This window comes from Barbus barbus, assembly GCF_936440315.1.
Source record: "Barbus barbus genome assembly, chromosome: 30".
Lineage (NCBI taxonomy): Eukaryota > Metazoa > Chordata > Actinopteri > Cypriniformes > Cyprinidae > Barbus > Barbus barbus.
In genome coordinates this window covers 22603153-22620093 of record NC_136758.1, presented here as the reverse complement: position 1 = coordinate 22620093, position 16941 = coordinate 22603153, and the positions used below count along the sequence as shown (strand labels likewise).

Here is a 16941-nt window from a genome sequence, read left to right as displayed (position 1 = left end):
ATAGAAACGTTTTTATTTTGCTATTGGGGCAAACACAAATGCAAAATATAGACTTGTTGTTGTTCACCAGACGTTTACCCAACTATGATGATTTTCGCTTCTTAGAACCTCTGAAATATGAAAAGGGTCCACTGGTACATGCCAAAAACCAATAGTACTGCCATGTTACATTTCAATACACTGCCAAAAAATGGCAAAGCGTGTATATGACATGCAATGTTACATATGTATTCAAAATCAGTAATCAGCAAAAAACAGATCAAGGTTTGGGCTGACTTTCAAGCATTTTCAATATTATTAGTTTTAATCTTACAAAATGAAAGTCTGCCAGTGGACTCTCGCCCTAAATCAACATCTGTTACTGCAGCGTCGGCCAACAGTAGTGAGATTTTGTGATATTTTAATATTTATACTCATCAAGATTTTGATGAGTCACTTCAAGCTATGTATAGCTGACTTTTCAAAATGTCTTGGTGAGGCTTCACTCGTTAAATTCCATTAAATATGGTGATGTGTTTTTTGTAACCTTTTGTAACCAATGTCCCTAAAATAATCTAAATCTGTTATACTATTCATTTATGTCCTGTTATATAAATTTTATAATACATTTATGTTTTTTTAAAGATAAATGTCCAGATTGCACGAACCGGTTTGGTGTAGTGGATAGGGGTTAACGTTTTAGGGCTTCTCTGTTTAACCAAACATCCATCAGTTTAGTATGCAATATAAATCTTCCCTTATATTTCCTGGATTACTCAGGCAGATCATTCACTCATTCAGACGTAAACAAATTTCTCACCACTGCAGATTTACAATATTATTATTGTTTATGAGCAATCTGCTGTGAGGTTGAGCAGTTGCCATGGTGATGTGAGTTAGTATGGTGATGTGAAAGAGCACTTTAGACTATTTCAGTGCATTCAAAACAGCTCCGTCTAGGTTGACAATAAACTGTGACTGAATCTAGGTCACCAGGATTCCTCAGAATGAATACATCATGCATGCAATGTGTGACTGGATGTTTATATTGGAAAATTGTAATCCACGGTTGGAAATGAAATGCACACAAATCTATGTGTTGGCCTATGTAGTGTCTGTTTAGACAAAGTGGTAGCCTATAATGCGTACTCAGCCATTTAAATCTATGCTGTATGCTTTCTCCCTTCATATTTTGAAGAAACCAAAAGAAAGGTTGTTTGAGAGACTTTATGACAACAGCAAAGACCAACATAGAAAAAGAAATAAAAACAACAATAAAATGAAACGCAAAACCTTTGTGACTGGATTCATTGGTTCAGAATCACCAGTTGCTGGTTCCTCCCCCTCCAGTGCGTGAGTGTAGCCCCTCCTCCCGGCTTCAGGCAGGCCTCTGATTGGCTCACGCAGCTCTTCTGTGACGTCAGGGGTATTTGGGCGTTGTATCTAGCATCTCATTATCAAAAGAGAACAATTTCATTATCTCCATCTCGTATCCCAAAATAATATATTTTATTTGAGAGAGCGCTATAATTAGTGTTTTTTCCCGATCAGTTGATCACAGCTGTACCTCTCGTAATTTTTTTCCGCGGTTTTATTTGAAAACAGACGCTCTTGAGAGCGAGCACGCGACGCGTCTGAGGGAGAAGCTCGCGCTCTTTGTTCATTCATTTGATCTGCGATTCTTTGTTGCGCGTGAAAGCATGGGAGCGCAAATCTCCAAAAACGGAGCAAAAGACGAGACTGCTGCCGAAAAACCAGCCGAGGCTGCGAATAAATCAAACGGGCAGGTAATAACTTTAATTATTATCTTTGTACAGGCGTGTGATGTTTTGAGGGGGTGTGCTGTACCAAAAACCAAGTCGGTTCAAATGAACAATGAGCCGATCAACAAAGGGACTCTCCACTTTCCACTGAAAATCAGCACTTTGTATTAAACATCGACGTTATCGTTATATCAAATTGAATGATGGGCATACATTTGTTAGATTTAGTGTAAATTACATTTTTTCTCATTTGCACGTTGATTGGAATGGACCCCCCAATGTGACGCCAAGTTATTTATTTCTTTTAAAATCATATAATTACGATTACGTTAAAATTCGGTGATTTCATTCCGATTTTTAAAAAACGAGTTAAATAGGAACATGATCGTAGCTTTATCAAGATTTTCCGTCGTGCAAAGCCATTTCGGTAAAATCACCACGCCTTTATCGCATCTTGTTGATAAAATGGAAGTAACGTTACAAATAAGCTGTGAGACGCAATCCATGGATTTAACATGAGAAATGGCTTTAATATGAGAAGTGGCCTTGCAAGACCGTCTGTGCTCTCAAAACGATGATCTCCACGGTTTGATCAGCGCTGGTGGATCTACTCGTCCATCGTGCAACGCTTTCACTTAAATGGCAACAGCATCAGCCAGACTAAGTGCATGAGACTTCACCCACGTGGCGAACCTATAGACTCCACATAGTGTTTTCATACAACCTTTTGTATATAGCAGGTTGTAAATATGCAAATTGAATGCAAACATTTGGGTTTTCATTTTTGCACAGTGCAAAAACACAACTCATATGAAGCATTTTCTTATTCCCACAGGAGAATGGCCATGCTAAAACCAATGGGAATGCCTCTCCAAATGCAGAAGCAGCCACAGAGGACGTGCAGGCCAATGGAAAGCACTCTGCCGATGGGGAGGTAAAAGCAGAGGAAGGAAAGGCCGAGGAAGGAGGTGCAGAGAAGGCGGCTCCTGAGGGCGAAGCGGAGAGTTCTGCCGTTGCGAATGGCGAAGACACAGCCAAAACAGAAGAAAACGGTTCTGCTTCGGCAAGCAGTGAGCCTGCCAAAACCAAAAAGCGTTTCTCCTTTAAGAAACCATTCAAACTTAGCGGCTTCTCCTTTAAGAAGAGCGCCAAAAAGGATGCTGAAGGTGGAGAGGTGGCTGCGGCAGCAGCTGTGGAGAATGGTGAGCAGAAGAAGGATGCTGAACCTGAATCTGAGGAGGCCAAGCCTGAAGCCTCCAGCGAAGAGAACAAGACGGAGGCTCCAGCTGAGGAACCGAAAGTGGAAGAACCAGCTGAAAACAAAGAGGAAAAACCATCCAGTGAGGTAGCTGAAGAGAAGCCATCTGAGGGGAAGCCAGCAGAGGCTGCTCCTCAGGAACCCGTGGCTGCAGAGAGCTCAGATGCCCCGGCCACCCCAGCTGCTGCCACAGAGTAAGATGGAGGTGAAAAGCCCGTTTTAGATGACGTCCAAGGAGCACAAACATGGAAAATTTGTACAAGAACCAATGACATTTCAAACCTTCTGTTTTCTCCCATACTTTCATCCATTCCTGTTCCATCCACTACATTGTATATGGCATTTTGAAGGAAGGAAGTCGGATGGAATGATTGGAAGTGAAAGGCACATTTTCCCCCATGTTTTTCATAATTTTTTGTAGCAGTTGTGTGGGTGTATGCGGATGAGTGAGATTAATAGAGCATTGCTTATTTCAATTGTTTGTTTGTTCTTTTTGGTTCATTTTCTTTTGTAGGTGAACTATGTTAGTGTCGTAAGGACATTGAGTTGAAATGTTAGTTGAAGGTACTGGTGCCATACAATTGGGTAAATCAAGCGTGTGGAAAAAGGAGCTATCAGAAACAACACCATTGAACAATTTACAGATGTTATTTGTCAGTTCTCATTTGATTTTACTGTCATCATTACATGAATCACTAAAACAGGTGCTCAACCTCAGCAGCTGCATTGTGCAATACAGCATTATGTATTGGCTTATGTCATTGCTGGATTTTACAATGTTGAAAATGGCTTTATCATATTTTCTTTTTTTCATTGGCATTAGTATTTTTTTTTTTTTTTTTTCTCCTCCTCTCTTTCTGGAAATACTCCTGTTTCAATGAGAATGATGTACTGAAATGTTTAACTGAGAATGATGTACTGAAATGTTTAACATCAAAACATTTGACCTGTCATGTGTAATGCAGTCCAAGTGGTTTTTATTCCAGCAGAGTTCCACAAATGTTTGAAAAATTGCCGGTGTGAAAAATTCTTTTTGTTTTTTTTTCCTGTAAATACTTCAGCACCATCTCTACTTGATTTTTAAATGGAATGTAACTGCGTGCAAATCGTTCACAATGCTTCTTTTACCCCTTCATTTTAGGGGCACTCAAAACAAAAATAAAGGATTTAGACAGACAGTATGAGTTTTGAGTTTTGATTTTACAATATTCTCTTTATAATATAAATGCATTTGCCTTAAATTTATGTGATTGAGCAATTTTGAGAATTTTACAAGAGAATAACGTGAAATGTTATTTTGGTTGAAGTCTTCTAGCCTTCCATGACTATATCTGACTATATCTCAAACCCATTGTGCCAACATATATTGAGCAACAGCACCATGAAAAAACTTTTAATTATGTGATTATATGAGGGTTTGTAGGCTTACTGCACCTTTCTCAAATCACAAAGACCTTTAGGTATGAAAAACTTTTCATTATGTTTTGTGTATCCTCAGAAGTACCGTTCTTCTAAATCCCAAGAAAAGCTTTCTAAGTATAAAATGAATGTTAACAGACACTACTCGGATGTTTTTAGCCTACCACAGAAGCTAAAGATAATTTGGAACCATGCATTTTCTGCTCTCCAAGATGAACCCCACCACTAATCTAGCAACCACAAGAGGGGTGTGTTTTCACCCAATATTCCTGTTCCTAGTTTAGATGCTGGATATAAATCTATGGCAATGTTAAACTTGTGGCTCCCACCTCTGCTCTAACAGATGGTAACGACTTTACCCTCCAGGTGCTCTTGTCTTCATTTTTTTATTCAACCACATCCCTCAAACCCTCCAAATGCAGTGCCTGCCTGTGGCTTATGGCTCCTAGCTTCTGATTGCCTCCACCCATCGTCTTCTGTTTGACTTGTCTCTCCACTTAACCCACATCTTTTGGCTGACTGGGGGAACTTAACACAGTCATCAAAGCATACTCTTTACTTCCCTCTCCTGTTTTTAAAGGCACTACTCTTGAAAGTACAGAATTTATTATTATTATTTATTTTTGTAACCACCAACACAAAATAGAAATATATCTCTTTAGATATGTGTGCTGTTGTAATTCTGTTGCATCGTATACCACTTTGTAGTTACCCTTGTTTATATAATCACAGCAAATGACTCATGAAATTATTCAGCATATTAAAACACAAACACAGACAAGAACTCTTTAGGAAATATTTTATTTTAGTCATTATGGTTTACAGAGCAAAATTAATCATTCGGGATAACATTTATAGATGTTTATTTGTTTGCTTGTGAGTTTGTTTTTCATCACTTTCACCATCTCACAATATTCAAGTCAAATATAAGGATGTCAGGAAGAGCATTCTCTCTGTATAATCAGTAAGGATATAAGGACAACAATAACAGTAAAATAAGACAAAGATTTGAATTAGCCACTGTGATCAGCAACAAGAAAACAAAAAGACAAAACAAAAACAACAACAACGAGGAAAAGACATGAAATTATCAGGACACAACTTCACATGCTCGATCCACAAAAAAAAAAGAAGTTGTTAAGGTTTTAACTGTCTTTCTATCCCTGATAATTTGTTACATAAATTACTTCCTTCTTATTGGCACCACTGCTTGGAATTTTCAAGTTGAGATGCTTGTATTTCTCAGAACAACAGCACAGTCTGTTGTGCGTCAAGATTTGCAGAACAGGATATTTTGTTTGAGAAAAAGTGATGTTTTAGAAGTGATGTGGTTGATCACCTTATCACGTAGAGGCAATCAGGAACCCAGAGAAAGAGCAATGGACATTATCAGCGGCAAAAACACCATTAGCCTCATCATCAGGGATCTGGATATAAACAGTGTCCTGCTCATTGAGCTGAAGGACAGAACTACCAGACATCTGGTCCACAAATCCCTTGTTGTACTCATCATAGGTGAACATGACTGGATCACCATTTTTATAAAGTGCCACTAAAGCATTAGCACCGTTCACATGCATGCTATAGGAGAAGTAATAAATTCCTGGAATCTGGCAGGTGAACAGACCTGTCTCGGGATCATAATGCTGCTCTGCATTATACACAATCTGATCAAACTTAACTGGGGTGCCAGATGGGGGATAAGGTGTCACAGTTGCAACAGTGAATGCAGACACAGGACTTTTGACAAGAACTGGGTATGAAGTTTCACTTTGGGCCTTCTCAAATACGACCTCACCAGGAAGACCAGGAGGGCCGGGAGGTCCAGTAGGACCTGGAAGTCCAGCAGGTCCATCAGATCCAGGAAGTCCAGGTGGACCCTGAGGTCCAGGAATTCCTTTGGCAGACAAACCAGCTGGGCCAGGTAGTCCAGGAATACCTGGGTGACCTTTAAGGCCAGTTGGGCCAGAAGGACCTGCTGGGCCAACGGAGCCTCTTGCTCCAGGAGCACCTGCCTCTCCTTTTTCACCTGCTGCTCCAGGATATCCTGTATGACCCTTTGGTCCAACAGGCCCAGGTGTTCCTGGGGCACCAGGAGCACCTGTTTGGCCAGCATCTCCTTTGTTGCCAGGAGCACCAGTAGCTCCCCTTGGACCAGGTTGGCCTGTGGCGCCTGCATAACCCTGCTTGCCTTCAATGCCTTGGGGTCCCTGTTCTCCCTTGTGCCCCTTCAGCCCTGGAGGGCCCATTGGGCCTTGATCACCCTTATCACCTGTTGCTCCCCTCTCACCTGGGAAACCTCTTGCCCCTTGAGAACCAGCTGGGCCCATAGGACCAGTGGCACCTGTATATCCAGTGTGCCCTTTGGCACCTGGCTCACCTTTCTGACCTGTTGTGCCTGGGCTACCAGCTACTCCCCTCTCACCTTTTGCACCAGATTCACCTGGTTTGCCATAACCTGGAACACCAGGAGTGCCAGGAGCACCAGCTGCACCTTGTGGACCTTTGGGGCCAGTGGAGCCAGGCATACCTGGAGCACCATTCTCACCTGGCTTGCCTGGAATTCCAATTCCAGGAGCTCCCGTTTGACCTTTTGGACCTGGTGCACCCATGGGTCCAGGTTCCCCATCAAGGCCAGGTGAGCCTGATTTACCTGGTTCACCAGGAACTCCAGATTTGCCAGGTCTCCCAATACCAGGCTCACCAGGCTTTCCGGTAGCGCCCACTGGTCCAGATGGACCTCTCTCACCTGGTGGCCCCTGAACCCCAATACCCCTTTCTCCTTTTTGTCCTGGCGCACCAGGAATACCTGGATGTCCTTTAATACCTGGCGCACCCTGTGGTCCCCCTGCTCCTGGCAGACCTGCTGGTCCAGGTTTGCCTGTTGCAGTATAGCCTGCTGGTCCAGGGCTACCAACAGGACCAGGCATTCCTCTGGGGCCTTGTGGACCAGGTTCACCAGTATCTCCTTTATATCCAGGTGCACCTGTGGCTCCAGGTTTGCCGGGTCCACCTGGAGTACCAGGTTTTCCAGGTGCTGAGTAACCAGCAGGACCAGGTGGTCCAGGGGGTCCCTGTGGCCCTGGCAGTCCTTCACCATCTTCTCCTCTTTCTCCAGGGGGGCCAGGAGGTCCAGGTTGGCCTGGCTCACCAGGGGTACCTGGTTCTCCTGCTACGGATACCACTGCAATAAAACAAAAAGCATATCAGTGGCAATATTCATAGTCATTATGTACATCAGTGGCAATACTCAGTTATAGATCGAATTGCCACTTTGGAATTGAGTTCATGTAATTTGATGCTGATAATACACTACGAGAACAATATACCTGTATAAAAAATTATAATATACAGAGTTTCTAGAGATCATGGCAGATTTTAGAAATGTTTGACTAAAAGTGGTACTATAACCATATAGTGCCTTGTTAATTGTAATAGTAATAGTAATTGTTTGACTATAGAATGGTTCACAGATATAACTACAGGCTTTTTAAAATAAAGCTGTTTTCCTAAGAAGCAGGAAGTCAGTATCAAGTTAAGTATGAGTATGTAAGTATGCTCTACAGATCTTCTATAAAGTCCTTTTGTATTCAGGATCCTTTTATAAAAACAGTGTTCATACATCAGAAATTATTCATTTTAAAACTTCAAATAATACATTTTAAATATCAAACCTTGTGTATTGTTGATGCATGACAAATCTATACATATACATTTATACATACATTTGTATGTTAAATTATATATATATTTCTTATCTTTTTAATTTTTGTGAATAAAGTACTTGTTTCAAATGTTATATTTTAACTTTAAATCTTATATCTGTGATTCTATTTTATTTAATTTCAGGAACATTTCACTTCCTGCAGTTGCATGATGCATAGTTTTGCTGTATTGTTGATAAATAACCTTGACTGGACAAAGGCAATCCAGAATATTTATCCAAAGACATAAGGGATATAACTCTTTCTTAAATATTGTATTGTGATTTTAACTTAAAATCCGAGGTACTTCAGCATTAAATGTATTTTATATATTTTGTATTCATACTACATATATTCATTACAATCAGTTGTCTGTTTTACATTACAGTATCTATTCTTTTTTGTGCATTTTGTAAATCCACTTAAGAATATAATCCCTGTTTTAAAAATATATATTTATGCGGCTGGAGCTTCAGTTTTATGATAGCTTTCATGTGGTCAAATCTATTGGTTTATAAACTGCATCATACCAAAGGTCATTCTTCTAGGCACAGCTTTTATGAAACAAAACAGATGTGTCTAGATTTTGCTGTGACACACCCAGACAAATCCCTTTTCAACATGTCTCTAAGAAGCTAATTTTAAATAGCTAACTTTCAAAAGTTGGTTGGTTTTGATGTGCATATACTTTCAAATCTAAAACAACACTGAATTGCTTCTACTTATCATATATATATAAATATATGTATAAATCTGTACAGTATTTTGTTGTACAGTAATACCAATCTAAGGATTACTTCTATGAATATATTTGAACTTTGCAGATTTCATCAAACCATGCAGTTAAACACAACATAAGAAAACGGATTCAACATGCAGAATTTTTCATACAGTACATCATTCAGCTTATATTTCAACACACCAGACTGGAATTTAGTGAAAGATATTATAGGACAAAGATGTATGAATTTTACATAGAACTAAAGGATCAGTTTTACTACATAAACAAAAATTATTTTAAAAATGACTTCCGATATATATAATCATAGACAGCAGAACAGACTTCATAGTATGATGCATCTTTAAGGGCATGACATGTTTTAGCCTACAACAAATCTTCAATTTGAAATCAAAACCAACAAGTTGCATCCCACTGTTGGAGGAAGCACCATGTATCAGCAACCAATCAGTGTGCTGGATTCTACTCATGCTGCTTTGCTATGTGCATACCTAATTTTTGCCTAAGATTTGTTTTGCCTCATTTAGATCAAGTACCACAGATAGAAGCAGATCTTCAGCATGCTGCAGAAAGCAAAGGGAAGCATTTTTCAATCTTAAACATACCTTGACTTTTTACTGAGTACTGAGGGGCCTTCATCACCTTCTTGACAACATATCTCTCACCATGGGCAGCCGTCAAGGCAACCAGGAGAAGAAGAATGCTTGCTACTCGTAGGTCCATTCTCTGAGGTCAAATCTGCAATGGAATCGAAAGAGTTAGATGTGATGATGTAAAGAAAACTGTTGGTGGTGAAGGCTGAAAAATTCTAATGGAACAACTGGTTCAGCCATTTTTTAAGTAAACAACAGCTGACAACCATAAACTATGATTTCATCTTCCATTCTGTTAATAATAACTTGGTTTAAACCATAACTCAAAGTAGTAATAAGAATGCCCTCCCATCTGCACCTGCTGATAGATGTTATTCAGTATCAGGGCCTAGTTTCCCAAAGCCAAAGAAAAAGAAAAAAATGCACACCTACCGGCATACTTGGGTTCCAAATAAATAAGAAGTTTAACACAGCCGTAGCTCCCACTTCTGAATATCCTTGTAGTAGGAGCTAGACAGGATCTGCTGCTGCCTAGCACAATGATGAGGGTTTTTATACCATATCTGGCCCTTGCATCATTAAAAAAGCACCTACCACACTAGTACCTCCCCTCTCATCGCAAGGCTGTAATTACCAAGCCGATTTGCCCACTGTTGGCATGTCACTTTAGGATGACTTTTTCTTTGAGTGTTTAGACCCATGATTAGATCTTATTAAGCTCCCCTCAAAGCTGCAAAAGATGCACTTTAGTCCTAAATTTGGGTCAAACAATGTCATTTTTTAGGGTATGGATAGCCTGTATGATGTGGACTTCCCTATGTAATGTTGTTATCTTTAGAAACATGATGTAAACAAAAATTCACACATCTATCTATCTATCATTTTGTTGTTTTTTGCTGTTAGCATAATGTGTTTTGTGTAACATTTTGACTATATACTAAATCTACAGACAGACAGATAGACAGATAGATAGATAGATAGATAGATAGATAGATAGATAGATAGATAGATAGATAGATAGATAGATAGAATCCAAAAAAGAATGAAAAAATGCACAAAACAATACAACATCAAAAAAAAAGAAACACTGTTAGAAAATAAATCATGTTAATTATTGTCTACATCATGTTTCTGTTTTCAGACAGATAAAAAGTGTCTATATCTGCAAATTTCTAAACAGAATGATTTCAAAATGTTTTTAAGCCACCACAGATTCATCACAAATTCACTTTCCCAATTTCAGCCTTGTCTGGTTGTCTTTACAAATTCCTCAGTTTTTTGGACTGTCTGGTGCATTTTAATTTCTCCCAGAAAAACATATACAAAAACATTAGGGGGAAGACAGATCCAGCAGGTTGGTGTGGTAACAGAACACCTCCTGCTGTCCATAACAACAAACATGATGGATCCAAATGTGTCTGACCATTAGAAGAACATATTTAACTCTTTTCCTTGAGAAATGCACATACAGGGGCCACTTTGACTCTGTTTGCTCAGCGTGTCTGTTCGGAGAGTGTGTGAGGCTTTCATAAAATTTACTATTTCAGGCCAAACAAGTTTATGGTTCTTTACGTGTGTATTTTTGTAAGTGCTTCACCCAGAAACAGCTAATAAAGAATATATAAAAAGACGCTCTGGAAAATACATCTGAATTTGACTTTTTTACCCACTTGTGTGGGGGTTACACTGAGAATTTCACGAGGCGTCCAGAAGGGGGCGTACATTTTGTCCAGTAGTCTTGAAGAGCATGTTTTTGGATTTGTCAGCATCTTCATCACTAAGCATTTCTTGCCATTATGGTTCTTTCATCATGTTTTATTTCTTTAAATGAGGTCTTCTCACACAGCTCTCCCTCACTTTCCAAGGCTGCTGCTGCTGGATTTTTTCCCAATTTATTTTTGGGTGCATGGGAAACGTGCACACCCAATTAATCATACCCTCTACAACACAACAGTGGTCTTGAGGTATGATCATGATCATTTATGTACGGTGGTCAACAACTCCTAAATCTTTACATGTACTGTATGGTTCAGCCCATTTATGATTTTATATACCATGTAGGCCTACTCCTTTTTACTGAAGCAGAAAGGCCAGGTTGAATGCAAGATCCCTTTGCACACATGAAGGAAGATTTTTGCCACATAGCGTATCATTAAGTGTTCCTTGAACGTGAAGTTTGTTTCAACATCTCCAATTTTCAGAATTAGTCTCAATCATGTATAATTTTCCAAAGTGGTGCCTTAACATACTAAATAGTTTTGAACGGTAATTGCTTTTGACAAGCATTGTTTTAACATGTTCTGCTCCTAAAAAAAACTACTTCTTTGACCTGGTAAAATACGGCATTGCTGAGAAAATGGAGACATGCTGTTTTATAGACGTGGCATGACATCTAAATGAAAGATCTCACTATCAGCTGTCGACAGCATGTGTTTGATTACAGTCTACACTCAGACATTTAATGTCTTCCAAGACAGGATTTTTCCTCTTCCTTTAATTCTGATAAATTATTCACTCTTGAGTTACTTCATGTTATTTTGTGAAAAAGTGTGAAAAAGGTCAAAGGATTCTTATATTCATAATTTACAGTCACCAGGTTTGAGGTCAGTAAGATTTTTTATGTTTTTGAAAGAAGTCTTATGCTCACCAAGACGGTATTTATATAATCAAAAATACAGCAAATGCAATAGTATTGTGAAATTCAATGGAAAATTTTACAAAATAACTATTAAACTGTAAAATAGCTATACTAATATTTTTTTTAAATGTCATTTATTTCTGTGATGGCAAAGCTGAATTTTCAGCATTATTACTCCAATCTTCAGAATCTCACGATCCTTCAGAAATCATTCTAATATACTGATTTCTTATTATTATCACCGCCAAAAATGGTTGTGCTGCTTAATATTTTTTTCCAGGATTCTTTGATGAATAGAATGCGGCTACTCCTAATTGAAATACACATTTGTGACAATGTAGAAGTCTTTATAGTCATTTTTAAACAATTCTATGCATCCTTGCTGAAAGTAAAAAGGAAAAATCGGACACTAAACTAATATATGTCAAGCTCACTAGCTTGATAGCTTTGTGTTATGAACTAAAATTGAATTAGCTAACTGATTTGAATTTGTTGTGTTAGCTGAACTGAGTCACTGAGTTGAGTTGAAATATGAAATCATTTAAAAGTATCATCCCAAAACAACTCAACAAAAATAGTTTATATTAAACTTCTATGAAAAATTGCTTGTGATGCTCCTCATTTGTAAGTCATTTTGGATATAAGATAAATAAATAAATGCAAATGTAATTATTCATAAAATGCACTGATCTGGTTCTTGAGTTCAATTCACTGACGACTCAGTGATCTGATTCTTTAGTTAACAGCTCAAAATTTAAACATTTGAAATTTCTCCCTCTGTGTTCCACAGATAAAATAACAGCACATGGGTTAGGAATGAAATGAGGATGAGTAAACAGCGAGAGAATAAATTTTTTTAGAGTGAACTATCCCTTTAAGTAAATGCCAAGAACACTTTCCTCTCTGCTGCTGACAACAGTTCTTTCTAAATGTGTCATTGCACCTCCTGCATGAAGTCTCCAGCAAACATTCATTTTTGCAAACTATGTTTGTGTTTACAGCCCACTAAGCAGGCGAGTGACTCAAAATGCTACTAACATTTAGTTTAATGACAGAGCAAGTATGGGTGGAGTCTGTCTTTTTGTAACATTTTCAGGATCAGTTAATTTATGTCCTCCTTTTAAAAATTGTCAAAAAGAGCAGCATGGAGGGTTTTTCGTCCCTCATCTCAAAACCTGAGAGCTCAAGATGTGTCCACCTGATGAAATCATGCTTGTCTTTGCTGTATAGGTCATTAAAAGTCTATATTGTCATGTGAGCGATTTAGTTTTCTTTTTATGAGCTGTGTGATAGGGCCATAAAATGACACAGCACTTAAGTTACGGTGACTTCACTTTGCAGTAACAGAGGAAAAGAACGATAGATACACTGACTTTCAGCCATGCAGGCCTCTGTTAAACTCATTACACTCTCTGACCCTCTTGTTGTGGTTACGGTCTTACTTTATAATAACCATTTTGGCCTGAAATGTAGGCATTAATAAAAGTAACAAGATACTGTACATCTAAATTAATTGTCTACCAACAGAAAGCTACTGGTGAATATTCAGTGCAATTACAGACACTAACATTCAACTATAATGATTTCTAAAAGGGACTGTTGATTTCCCTAGATATTTGGTCATTCAAAAATAGTGTTTTGATGGGAAAAAAGCTACCAGTACAGTGTCATAAGTGTCAATTTTCGAAATTGAGATTTATGAATAAATAAGTTTCCATTGATGTATGGTTTGTTAGGCTAGGACAATATTTGGCCGAGATACAACTATTTGAAAATCTGGAATCTGAGGGTGCAAAAAAATCAAAAGTTGTCAAAATGAAGTTCTTAGCAATGCATATTACTAATCAAAAATTACGTTTTAATATATTTATGGTTGGAAATGTACTAAATGTCTTCATGGAACATGATCTTTAATTAATATCCTAATTATTTTTGGCATAAAAAAATCAATAATTTTGACCCATTACTACAAATATACGCCAGCGTATTCTTTTGTGGTCCAGGGTCACAAATATTTAAATTACTGTAGAAGTTTTGCTATTCAAAAACAGTTGTGTATTTTGATAAATTAACTACCAATATAGAGAGCTAAGCATATTTCTATGTTGGTACTACTTTTTTTAATGGTAAAACATCTGTAATGCAATGCATTTCATTACACAGCTATACTTTTGAATGGCAAAGCATCTGTAATGTACTACATTTCATTACAATATAGATGTTTTGCCATTTAAAGGCACCTATGTATTCTGACAAAAAAAAAAAAAAAGAGTAATTTTATTACATAGTCACTTTCCAGTGACCAGAGTACTTCCTCACCCAGAAGAAGAACATGCTATATAATAATTATTGGTTGATGCCTTTGAGTGAGAGCTAAAGATACCTCATCTGGTTTGGGACACAAATTTGAGATTTCAATAAACTAACTGTACCACTAAAAGCTACTTTGAGTTTTATGAATGGAAGGGTGGATGGGGACTACTCAACGAGATTGTTGGTGAAATTACAGGGTCTTGGAAATAGTCACTCTGAAACCGGTCTCTGGGACGTTATTCATCAAGCATGAAACATCAAGCGAACGCAGATACCACCGTTGTTATTTGTCCCAAATGGCAATAAAAAGATCACAAATACTTGAAAAACTTGAAAGTGAAAGGTGTGTTGATGGTGTCAAGTGCGCAACTCTGTGTTATATGCATTACTGGCTTCACTCGTTTTTCATCTCAACCTATAGGTGGGTCTTCTAAAAGCATCGGCAACAAAGAAATGCTTTCTTTGGAGTTGGTATGTCTGATGCTCTACCTTTCAGACATGTCTCGCCTTTCACTCTTTTATGACAGTATGGGAGAAAAATATATATCCTTTGCTTCAGGGAATCAGAATCACTTAAAGGAATTGGTTAAATAAATCTACTTAATGACTTTTTCAGAACATAAATTTTGGCGGTTAAGTCCTGTATTTAAAGATAATAACTGATCCAAGAGTGGCTTCCAAAGATAATTGCAGGTTTTCTGTCTGCAAGAAACAATTTAAGAGGTTTTAGAATAAAACACGACAAACATCTAAAAGCCCGAAGAACACTTTGGAGTTGAGGAAAGTGTTCTGAAATGCAATAGTCAAGGCATTGTGAAATATTATAATAGACACACAAATATTCATGGCTTTATCAAAACGGATCAATTGTTAACACTGCAAGAGCTCCGTGACATGGGTCCCAAAACATACACACTTCATAAATGTGTATCTAAAAAGCACTTGAAGCAAAATTGATGTTAGTTTGAATGACTAGTTGGATTATAATATTTATAAAACAGTATATGTTACAGCTAGACTTTTTCCTTGATCTCAAAAAATGTCAATTGACACAATTTACAGTAAAATTGCAATAAAATGGAAGTAGCGTTAGATCTTCTGTATTGTGATGTATCCAAGTGAATGATTGGAGAAGTCTGGCATACGTCACTAAAGAGAAGTCTGACGTTTTCACTGGAAGATGGAGTTCCATTAAACATTGCTTTGTCAATAAAAACACATTTATTTGGAGGTATCATTCAACATAACATGCTATAATATGCATTTACAAAATATAAAAGATACAAAATTGAATGTACTGTATTTATTTTTTGTTGGCACCTGCATACCTATGTAGCTGCACATTCAAATCAAGCTGAAATATGTCTTTGAATAACTGTATAACTGTTTTTAAAGATATGTTAATCAAGACACTGACAACTTCACATCGGGCCTCTTAGCAGCATAAAAAATAAAACTATCTATCGGATAATAAATTATAAACAGGAAGCTATCACAATGTGTCCCTCCCATTATAATCAACAAAACGGTCAATCACTGCAAAAGTCTTGAAAGTGGTAAATTGATTAGCTTGGATTAGATTAGCTAACAAAACTTTGGCGAATCGAGCAGTATGAGCGGATTTCTTTTGCATCAGTGCACAGGTAAGGTAAAGCTTGTTGTTGAGTGTCAAGTGATGTCTCTTACCACTCATTTGTGTGTGTCATCATGAACAGAAGTGAAAGTTACAAAGCGCACCTGTTGACTAGCCGCTACGACCACTGCAGATAGGCCTCGAGACTCATTTAAACTCCACTGATTCGCCAATGCAGTTTCTTTGCTCAACCAAAACCACTAGAAGGCAAAAAAGCGTAACGGCTAATAACGGTTCTGCTTTGGCAATATATGGGAAATGAGACTAGAGGCCTTTTTTTTAACGGATGTCAATGGAGGAGAGGCTTCACTACGAACAGCTTTTTAGAGGAAACAGAAAAATGATAATTCAATGAATTGACAGCCTATCGGCTAATCTTCAACATGTTTTACACTAAACAATACTTTTGCATTTAACTATTATTAGAGTTTACACTGAAAAAAATGCTGTTTCATAAGAGAAGTCACTGACTTTTTGCGACAAGTGGGATTGCAACTTCTCATTCATTCCTATGGTATCTGTAAATGGCAACTGGGGCTACGTTTACACTAGTGCATTTTCATTTTAAAACGCAAAACTTTTTCTATGGTTACGCCTGTCGTTTACACTACTCCAGCGTTTTCCACCTTTTTGAAAATGACTTTTGAAAATGCAGCAGACCGTGTTTTAGATGGAAAACTCCAGGGTTGCATTTCAGTGTAAACGGAGCAAAACGGAGACTTTTGAAAACGATGGCATGGCTGCCTACATTTGCTCTGCGTATCCTTGATGACTGTGTAAACTATAACATCATGCTCATTGTTATACTCATAGATATGTATAGGTAGATTCCCCATTCAACTTCTCCAAGCATGCAGACATGTCCGCCATCTAAATAATAGAGAATCAACATAACCTATGGT

The 16941-nt window shown here is 37.9% G+C and overlaps 2 protein-coding genes across 2 annotated transcripts; one reads left to right on the top strand and one right to left on the bottom strand.

Moving 5' to 3' along the window:
* Positions 1–1415: 1415 nt before the first annotated feature.
* Positions 1416–4177, top strand: LOC306850552 (myristoylated alanine-rich C-kinase substrate-like). The gene is made up of 2 exons (XM_079386232.1): positions 1416–1766; positions 2578–4177. The coding sequence occupies exons 1-2, from the start codon at positions 1680–1682 to the stop codon at positions 3196–3198; spliced, it is 708 nt and encodes a 235-aa protein (XP_079242358.1). The 5' UTR covers positions 1416–1679; the 3' UTR covers positions 3199–4177.
* Positions 4178–5201: 1024 nt separating this feature from the next.
* LOC306849935 (uncharacterized protein) lies at positions 5202–9981 on the bottom strand. Its single transcript, XM_079385323.1, has 3 exons — positions 9888–9981; positions 9468–9600; positions 5202–7603 (listed from the first exon to the last, which is right to left on the bottom strand). Exons 2-3 carry the CDS (start codon positions 9583–9585, stop codon positions 5763–5765), a joined length of 1959 nt encoding a protein of 652 aa, XP_079241449.1. The 5' UTR covers positions 9586–9600; positions 9888–9981; the 3' UTR covers positions 5202–5762.
* Positions 9982–16941: the final 6960 nt, after the last annotated feature.

Coding starts and splice junctions, on each gene's coding strand:
- LOC306849935 (XM_079385323.1), bottom strand. CDS start 9,585: ATGGACCTACGAGTAGCAAGCATTCTTCTTCTCCTGGTTGCCTTGACG. Junction 7,604..9,467: donor GTACTCAGTAAAAAGTCAAG/GTATGTTTAAGA, acceptor GTTTTATTGCAG/TGGTATCCGTAGCAGGAGAA.
- LOC306850552 (XM_079386232.1), top strand. CDS start 1,680: ATGGGAGCGCAAATCTCCAAAAACGGAGCAAAAGACGAGACTGCTGCC. Junction 1,767..2,577: donor CGAATAAATCAAACGGGCAG/GTAATAACTTTA, acceptor TTATTCCCACAG/GAGAATGGCCATGCTAAAAC.